At 41.5% G+C, this 19,690-nt stretch overlaps 1 protein-coding gene across 1 annotated transcript in view; it reads left to right on the forward strand.

The window, feature by feature from the left end:
* Window positions 1–386: 386 nt before the first annotated feature.
* eya2 (EYA transcriptional coactivator and phosphatase 2) overlaps window positions 387–19,690 on the forward strand; it is a 26,480-nt gene continuing 7,176 nt past the window's right edge. The window contains exons 1-9 of the mRNA XM_086200839.1: window positions 387–673; window positions 9,925–10,002; window positions 10,384–10,425; window positions 10,862–10,991; window positions 12,123–12,239; window positions 14,954–15,030; window positions 15,144–15,327; window positions 15,705–15,853; window positions 16,151–16,234. Of these exons, the coding sequence (XP_086056965.1) occupies window positions 10,889–10,991; window positions 12,123–12,239; window positions 14,954–15,030; window positions 15,144–15,327; window positions 15,705–15,853; window positions 16,151–16,234 (714 nt within the window). The 5' untranslated portion in view covers window positions 387–673; window positions 9,925–10,002; window positions 10,384–10,425; window positions 10,862–10,888. The remainder of the gene's footprint in view (window positions 674–9,924; window positions 10,003–10,383; window positions 10,426–10,861; window positions 10,992–12,122; window positions 12,240–14,953; window positions 15,031–15,143; window positions 15,328–15,704; window positions 15,854–16,150; window positions 16,235–19,690) is intronic.

Here is a 19,690-nt window from a genome sequence, read left to right on the forward strand (position 1 = left end):
TTTACTACGAACTAACAAATCCTCACAGGGCAGTGCGAGAGTCGGACTGAATAGTTGAGGCTCGTTGTGTAAACAAACTTGCAGAAGAGCCCTTGACTAAATAAAAGATTGGAAGCGGAGATAGAGAGAAGAAGAAGCCGAGGAGTGAAGCCCTTCTGCTGTGGGACTCGAACCCGAGGAGCGGTTCGTAGATAAGGAGGCGCGCGCCGTTGGTGCACGCGCCAAACTTTGCACGCACACTCCAAAACACACACACACACACACACACACACACACACACATACACACACTCACATGCGTCTGAGCTGTGGGCAACGCGCGCGGCAGTAAGGAGGAGGAGGAGGAGGACGAAGAGGAGGAGGAGGAGGAGGAGGAGGAACCAGATATCTGCGTTCATTTACTTAACATCACTTCTCCACCGCCGGGAGAGCAAACACGCCGGCGAAGCTGCGTAGGAAGAGTTAAGTGACGGCGAGTGTCTGCAGAGAGCAGCGGCACCTGGAGCTTCTCCGCCCAGAGAGCTGCGAGTCACCGGCAGCGCGCCGCGCACGTTGGAGCAGATCTGCCGGGACACTTGGGACAAGTCTGCCGAGTCTCTTCTGGGGGTATGGAGACAGCTGCCCTGCCTGATAAACGGATTTTTCTGTCTGCAGCTTCTTCTTTCTGAATAATGGTAAGCGCGAAATATTTATTGCCTCCTCATGGACGTTTTCTGGCAGGCGTCATTTGGATTGAATGATGTTATCGCGTTAGTTGCGGTCGAGGCTGGTCAGTTACTGGGTTCTGTTAAATTTATCCAATACCTGGGAATTCTTATTTTTTTTGTCGGTATTCAGGTTAATTAGGGTCACATTTGAAAGATACTCCTCCAAGCGAACGCCCACATTTAATTTGCATTTAATTAATGCACGTTTAGTTGAGTTGGACCTTCACTCTTTTAATTATCTGATTTCTCTTTTTGTCACATGAACAATATTGAAGGCCTAGAACAAATATCTCAATAACTTGATCGCGTCCAGTTTTTTTTTTTTGCAGTAATAATAATAATAATAATAATTAGCCTGTAATAAGTTATTTTATTTTATATCTAGCAGGCCTTATACACGTATGAGTAATTCAAAACAATAATTGGGCAGAAATGTATGTAGCCTAATTATTTTATCCACCGTTATGGATTATTAGAATCAAAGTTAGATGCAAGTTTTGAAGATTGTCTGTACAGTACATTTCATATTTTATTTTATTCATCTATTGAGAAGAAAATATCCTGATGAATGAGAATGTTCCTCTTTTCAATTATTCAGGTTTTTTTTTTAAGAAATTCATTCTTACTAGTCGTGTCATATGTACAGAAACCCTTCAAATAACATTATTCGTGTCTTTAAAAATATGGAGTGAAAGGTGTGAGCCACCTTCACTTGGACCTCCTTTGTTTTTCTTGGTGCTGCTCAAATGTCCTGCAACACCTTTGGCTGGACTCAAGTACAGAAGATTACACTCAAATCACTGACACCCCTCAGAAAGCCATGCAGGGACCCTCATTAACTAAATTAGGGGAGCCTTCCCAAGCCTTTTTCAAAGGCTGGTATTCATATTTTTCAAGGACCCCCTTCATGGCTCCAGACTCGCTCACTCTCTGTGTTTTTCCAACCGTTTAAATCAGCTTTAAACGTTTCTCTCAACTGCACAGTTGGAGGAGCAGTGATTAATGGGGGCCCGCTGCTTCTCGAAAAACAAAATGTCAGTGAAAAGCAAAAATAAATAAATCGCTGTTTATTGTAGAATCTGGTCAGATTTAAGTCAGGGTATTTCAAAATGACAGATTTTGGAAGTGTAGTAGCTTTCAATGGTGTCATCTTTCTACAGTGATTTACATTTTCTATATAAGAGCGTAAAAGTGCCGCACCAGAAAGTGCGTTTCAAAATTTTGCAAAGAATCCTAATTAGGCCTATTCCAACTTTCTGAATCTGAAATAAACTTTCATCGCAACTGAGGCAGGATACTTATTTTAAACGTCAGTTTCATTCCTGTGATAATTGTTCTCCACATATATCTGTACTTTTACCCACAAACGACATCCAGGGTTGTGATGGAGGGGTGGAAGTTCTGCTCTGACCACATACCAAAAGTGTGTGTGCGTGCGTATGTGTGTGTGTGTGTGTGTGTGTGTGTGTGTGTGTGTGTGTGTGTGTGTGTATGCGTGCGTGTGTCTGTATTTGTGTGTGTGTGTGTGCTTGGGCGTGTTTGATTTAACACTGTGGTTCGTCTCTTAATAACTTTAGGCCTCATTTCTGGACGCGGCTGCTCCGGGACCCTCTCAGCCTCTCCTTCGCCTTCACGGTTCTTATTACTCGCTCTAATAAATTGTGAATAAGCAGCAGCCCAAAAAGTCCCGGGCTGGAGAATTCCCCATCCTGTAGCGCAAGGCACCCCCTCTTAAGAAAACACAAATTAATTCCAAACTCCTCTGTAGCCAAACGTTCATGGAATGATAAATATTTTCATAGGAAGCTCGCTCTTCCTGACTTTATCTGCACCAGTTTTATTATATTTCTTCACTCGCTTTCACTTCTTGATGTCTGTTAGCTTCTGTGCATCATCTCTCACTCTTTCTCTCCCTGGGAGTCAAACAACCTTGCTGACTTGACCTCAAGGTTACTCCAGGAGTGTCATGTTGACTCACCTTTGGGTCCACAAGGAGCTCATATAATCTGAAAATATAGTCAATCCAAGCTTTTCACAGGGTCCGGACAGACGTGGGTTTGATTTTATGCACTGAAGGGTGGGTTTTTCTGTATTTTGTGCTGAAAAAGAATGTTTTAACCAATAAGACGCCTTTAATTCTATGGCTTTGAGTTTTAAAATCATAGTTTCACAGATTTCATGACTTTGTCAGAGTACTTTATGTGTGACTAGAGAAGAGAGTGATTAGTGTCATTGTAAATTAGTTTGTCCTGGTTTTGATGATGAAGAAAACAGTTTCATTAAAGGATTGCCGGAACTTTTACACTTTTTTAATCACATAACAAAAATAATTCTTCTTTTTTTCTCAATTATGAGTTTATTTTTGTGCTTATTACTTATTTGTTCATGATCCATAATTAGTGGGCAGCCATGCATTGTTTGACTACTTTGATTTAGTTTCACGTGCTGCTAATGTTTAACTATTATCAGTTTGTAATGGAGAAAAGCTGTCAAAGTCTAGAAATCAAATTTGTCAGGAATCAAGAAGCACCAGAGAACAAAAGAGTTCAAAGTCATTTTGGAATGGTTTGAACTGTAATTCCAGTTTGGTAGGTGAGTGGGAAGTCTTTGCCCAGAGAAAGACTCGTTCTGAACTTTAGTCAACATCAAAGCAGCAGTCAAACCAAAATCGGAATCTTTTATTTTCTCAGCGTATCACTCCTGCTCGTCTTATTCTTGTTTTCTCTCTTAGTCTGCATTTTGATGTCGTTTTCTTCAGTGAACTTTGTGTGTGTGTGTGTGTGTGTGTGTGTGTGTGTGTGTGTGTGTGTGTGTGTGAGAGAGAGAGAGAGAGAATCTTGATCAGTGGGTTTGATAGCCCAAATTATCGGAGACGAGTGTGTGAATCTGAGGCGTTGGTGTATTTGAATGACTTTTTCAGTCGATCTTGAAGAATTTGAGCCTCTAAAGTTATCGCAAACCCCCTAAATGTTTTCTCATCTCTCCCACCCGTCCCTCCCCTTTTCAATTCCCTTAAGCCCTAGAGAGCACCCGGGATGTGTGCTGGTGTGTGTGTGTGTGTGTGTGTGTGTGTGTGTGTGTGTGTGTGTGTGTGTGTGTGTGTGTGTGTGTGTGTGTGATGTGTATTAAACCCTGGGCTGTCAGCAGACAACAGCTGTCTCTCTGGCTATCCCCACTCTTCTTATCTCATCTTGAGAATGTCAAAGCCACACACATCGCATTGGAGCCTACAGTATCCATATTTCATTTTTTCCACTGCTAATAGCCATTACTTTTCCACTGAAAAGAGAATTTAATAATTCTTCTGTGGCTTTAAGAGTATTTTCATAGGTGTGAGAGTTTTTCTTAGTTTCCTGAATGTGGCGTTTTCCCCTTTGCTAAGTTGTATTTGATGAAATCTTATCTCTTTTGCCTTGTATCTTTATCTCCTCAAAACATCATAAATCATTCTTTTGCTTTTGCTTTTCCGTCTTCTCTCTCACTTTCTCTGTCTTGACCCCCCCCCCCCCCACACACACACACACACATACATTAATCTACCACTGAAGACGTAATTGGACCTGCGTCCATCTGTAATGCCTGTGAGCTTCAGCTACCAGCGAGCTCTGTCTGGCCAGCTGTTAACAACGAGGGCGGCCATCACCATCGTCTGCTGGGGAGACCGAAATGGGGTGAACCTCTTTGTCCTAATGATTAATAAAGCTGCAAGTCTAAGTGTGTGTGTGTGTGTGTGTGTGTGTGTGTGTGTGTGTGTGTGTGTGTGTGTGTGTGTGTGTGTGTGTGTGTGTGTGTGTGTGTGTGAGAGCACTCATGCAGTCACGCGTGTGTCAGTTTCAGGGTGCATGCGCGTGTGTGACTTCCCTCCCATCACCAGACCAGATGTTTTTCACCTGGGAGCCAGACCACCATCTGACTGGGGTCAGCCCAGTCCTCCAACCCCTCACCCGCACCTCCAGGCTGCTGGGAGGTCTGCCAGCTGTCCCTTGGTCTGACCCCTGTCCTGGCGCGCTAGTTCTGGGGGAGACTGGGCCTTTTTTAGGATTTGCCATGATTACTGGTAAAATAACTTAGAATATCGTTGTTGCCCCAACGGAGACAGTGAATGTGAGGAGAAACCAAAAAGAAAGGATTCCAAAGCGTCTGAGGAGAAAGTTCAAGAAGTAATTTAAACGGGACTAAGGAGTTTGCTCGGTGCGATCAAGATGCTGCTCTTGTTGAATAAAGAGGTTTTGATTACTGGGGGACGGAAGGGGGAAGTTTCTGGCATTAAAGCAGCCTTGTTGTAGGGAGTTAGTCAAGTGGAAATGGAGGCCACTGAGTCTGGGAGGTTACGTTACAGAGAGCAGTCAAAGTTGGCAACAGGTTCACTGCTGCCAGAGATTAATTGGATCCTTTCTTAGTTAGTTGACTTCTGTTACTTTCAAAGCAGCTCAGCATCTGTCACTACGAGACGTGACTGTTCCTTCACTCTGATTTAAAGAAGCGCTCGCTGCTGTTACTGAGGGGATGCGTGTGAGTTCGAGCTGCGACTGCCAGGATTAATTGTCAGTCTGATATAAAGCTCAGTTTACTTTGAACTAAGAACATCTCTGGCAGAGAGAAGCCACCTTGAGATGTGTCAGTTTGATAGTAATCAGGTGAGTCGTGGAAACATCTTACTTCTGTGTTTTCCACTTTTGCTGTCTCAGCAAACGCTAATCTTAGAGTTTTGGTGGAAACAAAAACATGACAAGTTACTGTTGAGACTGTTGTTTTTATCAGCAACAAAATTAACACACTTTTTTTTTTCCTTTTTTGTTTTTACTGTTGGATGTCTGTCTGTGGATAAACAGGAACATGCTGCTAATGAATTTAGTCGCAGCAGCAACAGTTGATGTGTATCAAGTGGAAACAGATTAGTACAACAAAAAAAAAAAAGACTTCAATCAGAAGTCCACAGTGACATTATTGACATGATGGCACAATAACGCTTATGATGGAAAAAAATGTAAAGTATGAGTATGTGGAGAATTAACACCCAGACGTACTCAGCTGGTAATGAATTCTCTGGTTGCTGAGGTCACAGTGGGTTGAGATTATCGATCCTCAGCGTCTGTTCACCGACCACCAGCACTTCTGACCCTCCGTCTCTTCACTGTTAACTTACATTCACTGTCAGCCTTTTCATTCCCCACACAGGTTGTAACTTTCACCCAACGCGATGGAAATAGACATTGCTGATTTCTTTTTATAAGTTACTTTGGGGTTTTTGTATAGAGAGAAAATAAACACACATCGCTGCTTAATAGATTTGACCAAAAAAAAAAAAAAAAAGATAGAAAGAAAGAAAAAAAACTCTATTTTCAGTCTCAGGTTTGTCTTCTGTGGTTTCTATTTGGTTTCTAGACTTTTGGAAAACTCTGATCCGGAATTTCTAACAAGATAATCAAATATAACAAAACGTTTGTTTGTGGCAGCACTCGCTCATTGTGGTAGGGAAATATTTGTGAACATCCTTTGTGTTCGTGTTCATCGTGTGTTTGCAGGTGTGTAAATGTTAGAGCTACTTTATAATTAGTTACGACATGATAGCTAGATGTTTTAATCAAACTATTACTATTATTATTTATTTTTTAGAAAGCAGCTGCTGGCAGATTCCTCTTTTTTCCACCACAAATCCCTGATAGTGTTGCCCAAACCCAAAGACTGGGCCCTTGTTCTGTGTCTTTTATCAGTGACTGAGAGTCGGTTTGTGTGCAGCAGTGAATAACCCCCCCCCCCCCCAACTCCCCCCTGAGGCACTTAGACAGACTGGCCAAATTGAGGGTTCCAGGTGGGGTTCCATATGGCTCCATCACGGACCAGTGACTTACCTTGTCAAGCTGCTGATTGAGAACCGTGAAGCTTCAATAAAAGGTCAAACCATCTGAGGGTGAGAACTCAGAGTCATCTCACATCATAGTCAAAGTCCTGACACGGCACACGTGTTGACACTGTAAACACACACCTAGACAGACAGACACAGACACACACACACACACACACACACACACACACACACTGACACCTGACATAATATTTAATTAGTTAAAATTGTAAATACAACCCACGCCCTTCCTTGAAATTTTCGTGAAACTTGATTAACTCATTCACTCCCGGTTCCAGTATCTAGTGACAAGGAACAAAACATCCCCAGTCTGCTAGGGCTTTATTATTCAGAATAGACGATATCTGAATTTTTATGTAACCGGCTGTTGATTTTGTTATTGTATTCCAAAAGTTTGATTTTTTTTTTTTTTAAATTTCTCTTATGTGGAAGAGAGAACTGGCGTCTTCACCAGAGCTCCTGATACCAGTTTTACATGTCGGGTAGCAGTGTTAGCTTGTTGTAGGCTGCATGTTAAAACGCTGCGAACATGCTATTGTTCCCTTTTTTTCATTTATTTTTTACTTACTTGTGTTGTGGATATGAAGGCAGTCTGTGCAACTGTATTTGCACTGTTCAGTGACAACTAGAATGTTGTTTATCAACTCCAAAATTGTTTGCCGCTTTTGACAGCTGAATTTGGAAATTATTAAGACCCTCAACTGCAAATAATGAATTGAGGTGATCTGCAGTTTGCGGAGTACTGAGCTTCCTTGTGAAGTGGTTTATTTTCGCTCCTAGTTCAGACGTAGTCAGACAACAGAAGATTGTTTTGAGCCCCCGACAGATTTCAACATGAAACCCCCCCACCCCCCCGAGGCATCACGAACATTAGTTTTGTGGCTCTTCAGCTGTTGAGTTGAGGAGGTAAATCTGCATAAACCTCACGTAGACCTTTAACTCTATCATGTGTCATCTCAACCAAAGCACAATACGCCATCCTGTGATGTTATCCATCAGCACAAAGACTAGAATTTGATATCCGTGAAAGAAGCAGTGGTGTAGCAGTACCCCGAGACCCAGGTGAAGCTTGTGGGACTGGCCTCGTGGCCCTGTGGCCCCCCGTGGCAATGCTGGGTTTGTTTTAGCTTCAGTTTCAGCCCTCAGCTCTCCACATCGCTGCTGAGCTCCACTCATCTTCCCTCCGGTGTCCTGCCGTTCCCATGGCCTTGTGCGCCCTCCTCCCAGGCCTCACCCTGAACCAGGAAGTTCCTTCGCTATCACACAAAGTTTTTGTGTGTGTGTGTGTGTGTGTGTGTGTGTGTGTGTGTGTGTGTTTGTGTGTGTGTGTGTGTGTGTGTACATGCACGTGTTTGTGTATGCATGCAGGACTTGTTGCAAGCACACAGCTGAAGTCAAGAGGACTCAGAACAGTTCACTTTTGATCCCCGGAAAGTGCTGGTAAAATCAAAGCACAACAGTGCACTCCTTATTTATCTATGCTACAGGATCAGTGTTACTCTCTTGAGCTTCATGGTCTTCCTGTGGTAAAGGTCAGATGAGGGTCTCTGATGGCTGCTAGGCCTTCGAACCTCACAGGAAATCCGATAATTGATATTAACTTAAGGTTTAGATCAGAAGTCAACGCTTCAAAATGAGCTGAGGCTTAAAAAAAAAACCTGGGTGCTTGATTTTTAGAACTTGGTTGTAATTACAATTGATTTTATCTATATTAATTTTATACTAGTGGCTGATGATAATATGAGAGTGAAACATAAGATACTGGAAGTAGACTGAGGTTTCATGGTACCAGTGATGATGGGACTTCAGTCCATGAACCGACTGTTACAGTGGATGTCAACTTCAGTCCCTATTCCTCTGGCAGCTATTACCCCCCCACACACACACCTTCATCTTGCCGCTGCTGTAAAGCCCTTTTGCCCCTATAACTCATGACTGTCATCTGTCTCTGTCGTTGTGTTGTCAGCGAGGTCAGAGGTCAAGCAGTTAGCTGCAGCTTTGCAGACTGGAATGGCCCACAGGCAAAGTTAGAGAGAGAAGCAGAAGGAGGGAGACAGAGATGAAATGAATCTCAGGGATCTGGCTGTGTTGAATGGTCTTCCTCACAATAGTTTGAGCTCATAACCCCAAAAATGACCCATATTAATTTCCTGTGTTTCGTGCATGGCTTACCTTGCTGTACCTTTCAAAATAAACACCATTTAATTTTCCTAGTCGTTATTATTCTCCTTTTTTTTTTTAATAATGAATGACATTTTTCTTTCTTACTTTATGAACAATCATAGAATTGTATACCTACATTATGTTTACACAAGACCAATGTTCATGTTTTCAAATTTGATTTAAAAGGTTAAACAAAAACAGGCTATATACCATGACCATAATTTCATTTCAAAATGTATTCATTTTTGTAGTAATTTAGACCAAACAGTAACACATTTAATTTTGAGTCTTCAGATCAGTACTTCACTTTAGATAAATGTCACAGTTCAGTGGGTTTTTATACACACCGAAACATTACCGCCATTAATGGTGGTCGGACATTTTACTCCCTAAGCATGTACATCGATGTGTGTGATCGGTGTGAGACAAATGTGAGGCAGGCTCAGAACTTGTTTTCAGTCAGCGCATTCGTGTGTGTATATACTGACGTTGGCTCGCAGCTCATTCCAAAGGTGTTGGATGGTTGATGCTGGTGTCTGCGTCTCCTCACACACCTGTTAGTGTCCAGGGGGAAAATTTTCATTAAACAGGAAAAGGCCTCTCCAAACTATTACCGCAGAGTTTGAAGCCCACATGTTCTGAAACTTTATTGTAGGCATAAGATGAATTGGAACTAAGACCCGCTCCAGTACAAAAACACATGTAATTATGAATAGTGTATTTGTCGTTATATTTTGTTCATATTTTATGTTTCCTCATTTTATGGCTCCTGTTGCTTTGATAAAAATATAAATGAGATAAATGTATAAAATAAAATAAACGAATCAATAAAAATAGCGATATTTGACACTATTTATCGCCACTTTATCACAATATTTTACAGTTTAGATCTTTTACTCCACTCCAGTTCAAACTGCTGTTATTTTTTAGTTTGAACTGTTTCCTGGTTTATTTCAACCAGATGCATTTCTGCATTCCACTGGTGCCAAACAGAATACAATAGGTCACCTGTTTTGATTTTATATCATTGTTTTTAAGAAACAGCCTCATCTGTTGGGTCGCTGCAGCTCATCCCTGCTCTACTCCACCTCTCTTTGTTCTGCTGCGTCAGGGCTAGAGGCATGTTGCCATGGGCCTCTCAGCTACATACCTGTGTCCTGATGGTGTGTGTCTGCTATTGTCTCCGCAGGAGCGTTGAGGGTTTGGGGAATCTGACGAACAGCAGTGTGACAGGAAAGAGAGGAGAACACTTCCTCTTGAGAAGCAGGTGAGAGTTCAGATCCACAAGGAAAAGAGTTTGCAATTTGGAAAATTTATTGTCATATGAAAATTCTAACGACGTTTACGAACTGGCCCAGTGATATTCATATAAAATGATTACATTTTTATTGAGTTTATTAATGTTTCTTCTTTGTGTTTAAAAGCCGTAGAAAACAATCAACTTAATAACCTGCATCCAGCATTAGCTTTAAAGATTACTTTATGTTCTACAAATATCACTCCATGCAAAAAAGTACAGCAATTGATACTTGATGAACGGATGACTATTTAAAAATTAGAGATTACAATGATTTTATTCAAATTCAAAATTTATTTTATTGATTGATTTGACTGTTAATGCACTGCTAATGTTCATTTTCTTTTCCAGAGCTTCTTATTATTGATTTCAAACTCCTCAAACCCACTGTAGGTGAGTTTTCTTGTATTGAAATTTGTATTTCATATTTCTTTATAATAAATATTTATCTTCAAATGAGTGATTGTAAGTATAAAAAGTTGCTTCTCTGGACTATTTGACCAAGGATACTTTCAGGGTTGGGGTTTTTTTTTGTTGTTGTTTTTTTGCTTTAATGAAGACCACATTTCTCTTCTTTGTAGACAAGACTGTTTGTTTTGTGTTATTGTTTCCATCTCAGCAGTAGCCAAAAACCAAACCATCTGATTTTACCAGTTCACTGAACCACGCAGAGTTTTCTTCATAGCATTAATTCCATTGGTCTTTAAAAGAAAATGACATGTTGGCTTGTTCCAGCCGGCTGTTCTTCCTCAAACCCACTTCTTACTGTGACGGGAACAGATGTTCTTTTGTTCTCACTTTGTTTTCTCATTTTTGCATTCTTCTATAGGATCAGCTAACGGAGGGGAAAAGTGTCATGGCTGCTTATGGACAGACTCAGTACAGCCCTACGCTCCAGCACGCTGGACCATACACACCTTACACTCATCACACACAAGGCTACAGCATGCCATCCTACAGTAAGTAGGGGAAAACATAGGGGAAAACGATGCAGGATGTTGATCTCAAAAGCAAAACACGCGTGTGATGTAATGCCACTACATGTTACACCACATTATGTCTTTTAATGTGTGTGGTGTTGTCTGTTTCACTGAGTCCACATTTACAGTGGTTCAGAAAAATCCCTGTTGTCCAACTTGATCTCATAGAAATATGCAAAATGACCACAACCTGTTAACACCGCATTACACGGTGGTGGCATGACATCTGTTAAGTATGCGAGTTCCAGCACCACGGAAACTGCGCCAGTAGAACGTCAGTTAGGATTCTTTTGTGGTGGACACATGAAATTCCTGGATAACAATGTAACGCAGAACCCACGTCACTACCAGTAGTGTTAGCAGCCACGAGCCAGCTGAGCGGCATCCACTGCTGTGTTTTAGTTTAGAACAGTTTATTTCATGGTGATTTACCGACAACAACTTCTTGAAATGAAATTATCAGTTATCAGTTTTATGAAGTGCCAGTATATTCAAGGTCTGGCTGGTTTTAGGCATTGACACGCTTGAGAAGAAGAAAAATCATCAGGTAGGTTTGTGTTGGTATCAACCAACCAGCCTTGCAGTGTTCATGAACTGGGAGTCTATGAATAGGTAAGAGCTCAGAGAATATTCTCCCAGTGTCAGTGCCACTTCCACTTTTTTTATTTCTCATTTTTCAGTTTGCCATTTTTTGTTTATGTTAGACAGTGGATCACACCATGAAATCAATGACCCTATCAATGGAAATACCATTGAATCCATTCAGTAGCTCCTGGACTGTACCTGTGGCAATTTTGATAGGAATATCACAAAGCAAAAAGATTTTACAAAGCCTTTTATGAACAAAGAACCAGGCTGACGCTCCATTTGGGACACGAGGTCACTCAAAATGTTTTTGGCTTTTTAAGTTCACATGATTACTCATGAATGAGTTTGAGGTGCTGAACAGGTTAAAAGGCAGCAGTTCCATAAATAGGGAGCCTAACTGTAATTGCTGATACAGATTTATGCAAAACATCATCTTTTTTTCCTCCTTGTTATGAATGCTTTCGCTGCTGTATGGTGGTAAACTCATTAGAATCTATCATACATGTGCTGATGTGTCTGCAGACATTAAAACAGAGGATGGTCTGAGCCACTCGCCGGGACAGACAGGACTACTGGGCTACTCCAACTTCAGCAGTGCTCCTCCCAGTCAAAGTCTCTACAGCTACTCCCACACACATGGTGAGAGTGAAACACGCTCAGACTACACGGACATACTCCAACAAACAGACCCTTTTATAATTAACAGAGTTTTAGGATGAGCATCCATCCTTTCTGCCTGCTGCATATTTTCTCACCTCTCCTCTTTTTTCTTTACCTCTCACTCCTCATCTTTCCCTCCTCTCTTCTACTCTCCCTCTCTTTCCTCCCCTTTTCTCCTCCACACCTGTTCTCCATTAGCTGCGGTCTGGACTCTTGGCGTCAAAAGTCTCCCCACCCCTCCTCTTTTCTCAGGGTCAGGCCCCCTTTCTCCACTCAGACCAACAACACAGCATGCTTGCGCTTGTGTCTGAGAAGAATGGGGGGAAAGAGAGAGTGAGAAAACATTCAGACAGGGAGGGAGAGAATTGAGAAGATTGAAGGAAGAGAATAATAATAATAGTAATTGAAAGAAAAGGAGGTGGGCAGATGGCCTCGCTGAAAAATAAAGGCTCAAATGAAGACGTGGTATGCTTGGGAGTGTGTGCAGTTCTCTGCCCACACATGGTTCTTAGTGTGTGTGTGTGTGTGTGTGTGTGTGTGTGTGTGTGTGTGTGTGTGTGTGTGTGTGTGTTTTTGTGCATGTGTGCGTGTGTGTGTGTGTGTGTGAGTGTGTGTGTGACAGCATTTGTATGTGTCGATTTGTGCTATACACATTCCTCATTTATCCGGCGCCCAAAGCATGACTTGGTCAGTGTGAGTTTATGGCTTTGAAAGCAGCATGAAATTGACCTTGTGTGTGACAGGGGAAAGGTTAAGGTGCATGTTACGAGGGGCTGAGTAGGATTAATGTTGTAGACGCTATGGATGAGACAGACGAGGCACCAAACAGGCAGGATCAAACAGAAAATAATGATATGACTAATGACTTTGAATGGCCTCCATTTAGCTACTTGTTGTATATCAAAGCAGTTATTATAACTGATTATTTTATTAGCACTTTGATTATAGAAATAAAAGCTTGAGTCTGTGCCCAGGCCAACAGATTCCTCTAGTTGATACGATACGATATGATACGATACGATATGATATAATATAAGATGTGAGAAGTCAACAAGTCATAACTACATCACATATTTCATGACCTGTCAGGTTGACCAAATGAACCTAAATTGTACATCCATCCTGTACTGACCTTCCCTGATCAGTGTTCACCTCCCATACTCAGACTTTTCCTGGAGAGTGAGGGATTATTACAGATTCTAGTAGTCAGAAAACTGTGCCCTGGTATAGACCCGGTCATGTGATTACAGGGGGATCGTTTAACCTTCGCTGCTCTAGGGTGGTGTTACGTATTGATTGCAAATGTCCTCAGTGAACTCTTCCCAGCTATAAAACTGTAGCTCTCCATATTATTTCCGCTTAAGTAAAATGCAGATGTCTAACATTATGCAGGAATGTAAATATTCATGTAAACATCCATTTGGTGAAACCTCTGATGAAATTGTAAAGCCTTCCATGACAACGCTCTGTAAGAGTCTCTCAGTTTGAGTTTGAAAGACATTGTTCCCAAACAACATACATTTGTTTGAAATTTTTTATGTGTAAAACATTAAATGCAAACTTCAAACGGTAATAAACTACCACAATAACCCAATGTTTGTAGGATGTCAGAATGTTTCTCTGTCATCCATTATACTGTACACAATAGACAAACACACCACAAAACACACACACACACACACACACACACTGCACAATGTATGTACAACTAGAGCCAAATGGGGAGTATGGGAGACTGTTCGTGTTTACTCCAGAGACCTTGTGTATTTTTTTCTTTAGTCACTTTGAAGATTGTTGTTTTGTGTGGGGAGGTTTCAGTGTGGACCTTCTATGGAGTCATTGTTCCTTCGTTTGTTATTGCACTGTGCAATGGAGGGAGGGGGGGGGTATGAGTTTGGGCGCAACAGAGAGCAGTAGTGGACTGAATACATTTTACTTTAAAGTATACATTCAGAAACTCAAAAGCGAGCTAGAAGTACCCTAATAACTAGTAGCATTATACTTTGCTTGTATGTTTACAGTACAGATGAAGTACAAATAAAACTGAACATGTAGTTAAAGTTACTTCTTTTGCACTTAAGGCTCAAATATTGAAGTTGTACATGTGCACTATACATTGATACCAGTATACCAAACACTACTTTACCTAATTGTCTGTGGTGGTGTAAAACATTTTTCAGCTTAGTGTGTGGCCAACCTTTTTACAAGAATTTGTCCAAATTCATTCACTGAGATTTTATCTAAAAGACAAATAGGATCGAAGTGCAAATTAGATCTTTTTTTCTTCCAGCGCTATACTCAGAGGTGTTGAGATGACAAGAGAAATAATTAATCAGACGCGGACAGAGTTTAGAGGAATATACAGGTTTAGACAGCAGCACCCTGGGAGGAAATCGCTCGGAGGTAGACTTTCCTGCCGTGGCTTGATCAAACGACTGGGAGCGCAGCAGCATCGGCAGGAGCATCAGACGTTCCCACCTGTATTGCTGTCAAACATAAATCACTCGCTCAGTTCCTGCAGGACCGAGCTGTCACTGCACTCACTGCTCGTTCTTCCTCTGCGAGGTCTCACAGAACTTGTCAGATGTTGGGAAATTATATTTGAAGATTGATTCTTTAATACAAGATGGAATGTGGTTAAATCTCATATCCTACATGATGACCTGAAGGTTTGACCTTTGACCTCCCGTCAGGTGGTGGCATCTCGTCTGGAATTTTTCAAGGCACTCATGCGATCTCCAGTTCAACCCCGTTCAACCCCGCCCAACAAGTGAGTAACAATACACAGTTTTACTGCCAAGACTACAAGCTTCTGCAGTGACTGTCGTCTCGTCAAGTTCCCTATATTTCTGAATGAAAATGTTGATGTTCTCATGTTGACAGGAGTTTTCCACGTACTCAAGCTACAGCCAGAGTCAGTACTCGCCCTATTATAACTCACATCACTACAACAGCCCCTACCTTACCAGCAGCAACATCAGCCCTGCTGCCATCACAGCTCCGTTAGCCTATCAGCACCCGGAGCATCCCATCATGCTACCCAATCACAGTCCAGAGTCACATACAGGTAACCAGTGTGTGTGAGTGTGAGCTGTGTTTCCTTGTTTGTTTATTAGTTAGAAGAGTGTATTCCATGTGACCACTTAATAACCCAGTGCAGAGAATTTTACAAAACACAAACAAAAAAACACATTCGTGAATTTCACTGCGTTGCCTGACAAAGGGAAGAACAAAGATGAAAATATACTCAAAAACAGTTGTCACACTGAGATTCTATAAGAAGAATACTGAAAATAATTAGTTTTTTGTAGATTTTGACCTTGTTTAACCATATTTTATTCCACCATTATAGTTCTAATGTCTCCAGCTTCCAGATAATCCCCTTTATAGACTTATTGCAACACAGATATATTGTACATTGAGACTTTGTTATGTCCGTTTCAGGAGAGTACCAACCGCCGCCCAGCCCCCCCACACCAGGTAAAGAGGAGGGCGAGAGGGGAGGTGTCCCAGCACGACGGGGGTCTGATGGGAAGTTGAGGGGGAGAAAAAGAGTCAGTGACCCTGCTCCACCTCTGGATGCTGATATAGAGGTGAACACACATTCACGCTCATCATTGTCTCTCTATATTCTGTCCAGTTTCAGTCTGAATACAACCTGCATATCTGATTTGAAAGGTTATGTAGCTCTTTGAATTCTGAATTTATGAAGTTTGAATAGAATTTCCTTATTTTCTATGAAAATAAATATATATATATTAGGAGAAGCTTTTCTGTCTCTCTCTCGCGCACAGACACACACACACACACACACACACACACACACACACACACATCAAACACATAAACTTTCATGAGGTTAACAATACATATCTGTTATTTCACTGCAGCGAGTGTTTATCTGGGACCTGGATGAAACTATCATCATTTTCCACTCGCTCCTCACGGGAACCTTCTCCTCTCGATTTGGCAAGGTAGAGTGACCACCCCCTCCCCTTGTCATTTACTGTAAGAGTTGTTTGCCCTCTTTTACAGCAGTTGATTATACCATAGGTAGGCACAGTTTGATACGAATCCCTCACAACAGTAAACCAGTATAGTCCTGCTTTAGTGGAGTCACCCTTGGTCAAGCGCTTATTTGACTAACAGTCAAAGGTTTGGCCGCCTGAGTTGAGTCCACGACCTTCAGTTCTCATCCCTGAGCATTTTCACACGCTGGCTGTTTTGCCTTTTTGCCCTCTTGTTTCTTTTCATAATGCACCAGGGTTGTTTAGCTACCCCGGCTTCCTGCGGCATGATTGACAGCCAGCGGGGCCTTTACATAACAGACAGGCAGCTGACAAGGGGCGGACAGTGGTGCATTTCTTGTTTTTGGCTGTGAATCTGTGTTTTGAATTCTCACGGTCCCCCTGCGGGTTGACACAAGGCTGATGGGAGTTTGAGAGCAGCGTCTGTGATCGGTTCAGCCCCCTGGCAGGCCATGCATGCCGTTGTTTCTTTTGCTTTTTTTTTTTTCTTCGAACTTGCTCTGAAGAAGAGGTGAAGAGAGAACGAGAGGAAGACAGACAAAGAGAGAGTAAGAGAGTAGATGTGTTGAAATGTGACTCATGTGCCAAAAATCCTGGATTCCTCCCACCACCCAAACACCCCGCTGCTGGAACCAGTGGGAGCTCAGTTGGACAGACCCTGACATCAAAACTCCTGCAGCAGCGGAGGGATTGAAGAAGTGACAGCAGAAAAACAGATTAACAGTCCAATGTGTCAAGGCATTTTTCTCGCTTGTTTTTTTCCATTTCCTCGCCTTCCAACATTTGCAACATATCCTAGTGTAACATTTTTCCCTGTATCATCTTGTTTTCTGTCTTAACACCCCATTAAACCTATTAAATTCCCATCATAAACAAATGTTTGGACCTATGTGTGAAGGCAAGCCTGGGCTGGCCATGCTAGAAACCTAATGGGTGTGCTGACAGACAGTTGTTTTCAGCAGCTCGGTGAGCAAGAGGTGAACAGAGATGCACAGGAAGACTTGATTCCCCCCTGTAACATCTCCTCCATTATCTCATCTATCACACTGCACTCTCCTCTGATTTTTCCTCCCTTCATCCCCTGTGTGCGGTGGGAACTCAGCTTTGTAGGTTTTTGTGTCTTTCTTTTTAAATTCTCGTCTGGGATTATTTGAACGAGGTTTTATTTGTCTCTTGTCTGTTCAGAAAGGTAATTACAGATAATTATTTCAATACCCAGACAAGAAGAACAAACCTTTCTTAAGCCTTTTACTCCCCCCTCTTCATCCTCTCCATTCACTTCTTTCTCTTCTACCCAGCACTTCTCAAACCTCCCCCTCATCATTTTCTCCTTGTCACCCTGCTCCTCCTATTGAACTTTTGCCCCTCTACAACCTTCCCTCCTTCATTTTACACCCTTTTCCTGCAGGGGGTTATTTTGTAATTGTCGTCATTTACCCCACTTGTGTCATCAAGCCCGTTTCCCTCTTCCTGGGTAGGAGACAGCTCTGCTTGTCAATTCAGATACGCTAATCTTGCGTTCACCTTTGGCTGACACCCTCCTCCTATCTCGCTGCCAAAGATGAGCCAAGGCTGCCAACAAAACAATACGCCACACATAAATGTACACACACCTGCTTTTGTCGTCTGGAAAACAATATGGCCAATTTTTCTCCCTTGACTGCCCCACCTTTTGATGAATAAGTTTCTCTGGGTGATGGTTTTGCAATTTCTTAAGAAACAAATATGAAGTTGGTGAAATGCAACACCCGGGTATCTTTTTTGTTGAGCGAAAAAGAACAGAGAAAGAGTATCGAGTTGGTTTGTGGTGTTTTGAAATCTGAATGAGATTGAAAAAGAGCAAAAATGTCAGACATTCTTTTCATTTTTCCTGAAGTAAGTTAGGTGAATCCAGGTGAAATCTGCTATAGTGAAGTGTTTCTGAGGACTTCAAGGGAAAGTAAAGTGGAAAATTTAGGGTGGAAGAGTTTTTCAAAGGACAAGACCACAAATCACAGACCAGCTGTGGAAAGCAGCCATTGATTCCAAAATCAGTTAGCAGACGTTAGAAACTTGCATCTCTTTTCATTTGGTCTACTTTGATAGCAGTGACTGGATGGATAACCATCAAATTCTGCATAGCGATGTATGACACACTCAGGATGAAGTGGAATACCCTGGGGGCTCTCTGCCATTTTAACTTGCAAACCAAATGGATTCAGTTGTGCTTTACTGCTTATTTATAAATGCTAAAATACTGAACCTGCTAAATTTCAGCATTCTCACATTGTTACTTTGTGTAGTTTAGCATGCTAATGCTTGCTAAGCCTCACAGACCCACTAGCTGAGCTGTGGACTCTATGGTTTAATGTAATGAATATTAATAGCAGATTAAGAATCAAAATTAGCAGCTTAGGTAAGTGCAGATGGATGTTGGTGTCTTGATGACTTTGTTGACTTTTATTACAAATATGAAGGTGATCCTGATATTTGTTTCTGAGTTTAAAAAGTCAAAATGATGAGGAAACTCCAAATTTCCAAAGAGTTGTTCATTTTGAGGCCAACGCCTCCTTTCTTCTCTAGTTTTAAAGAAAATAGCCCATGGTTGTGCGAACTCATTTTCTTTCACATTAAAGAAAACCTTCAAATTCTGAATTTTAAATCAAGTATTCAACATATTATATACAAACATTTTACTTTTCTCAACTTTTCAATTTTACATTGTAAAACTTCAAATATATGACTCAATATTTAATGGGTTCCATGGAAAAAAAAACAGCCTTCTTGTTTTTACAGAATCCCTCTGGCAAGAGTAATAGATCAACATAAAAAAAACGCATAAAGATAAGAATCATCAGAACATTTGATTGACACTTTCACACTTGCCTCTCCCCGAAACCTGTTTGTGTCAAAGCGGCTGATGAGTTTGTGGTGGAAGAGAAAGAAAAGCTGCTCGCTGATACAAGCAGGCGGCTGCACCGGCAATGACAAGATGTTCAATAATCAGATTTAACTGATTAGCCTCTAAATACCAAACCTCTTACACCATCAATTTCAGCCACAGCCTATGATTTTATAATTTATTGACTAATTAAATGAGGGCGCAGCCACTAGAGTGATAGGGGGCTGTTATCATGACGTTCTTTTTAATGATGTCAAACCACAAAGTTTTAAGAAGTTTTCTAACACTTTTGTGACGCGACTGGGATTGAGAGATATATTTTCTTTGCAGTAGACAATAAACAAGCCTCAAGACTTATACATATATTAATTGTCTAAGAAAGTAAGTTGGGTTTTGATTACATTCAAAATCCTCAGATGTTTGTGACTCGATCGCAAGAGCAGCATTGCAACTTTTAACACGTAGAGGTATTTGGTCCCTTTTGTTCAAGCTGTCACTTTCTGTCTATAGTTGTACATTTA

Source organism: Aulostomus chinensis, chromosome 3 (genome assembly GCF_037954235.1).
Source record: "Aulostomus chinensis isolate RoL2024-O1b breed Wild chromosome 3, RoL_Achi_v1.0, whole genome shotgun sequence".
NCBI lineage: Eukaryota > Metazoa > Chordata > Actinopteri > Syngnathiformes > Aulostomidae > Aulostomus > Aulostomus chinensis.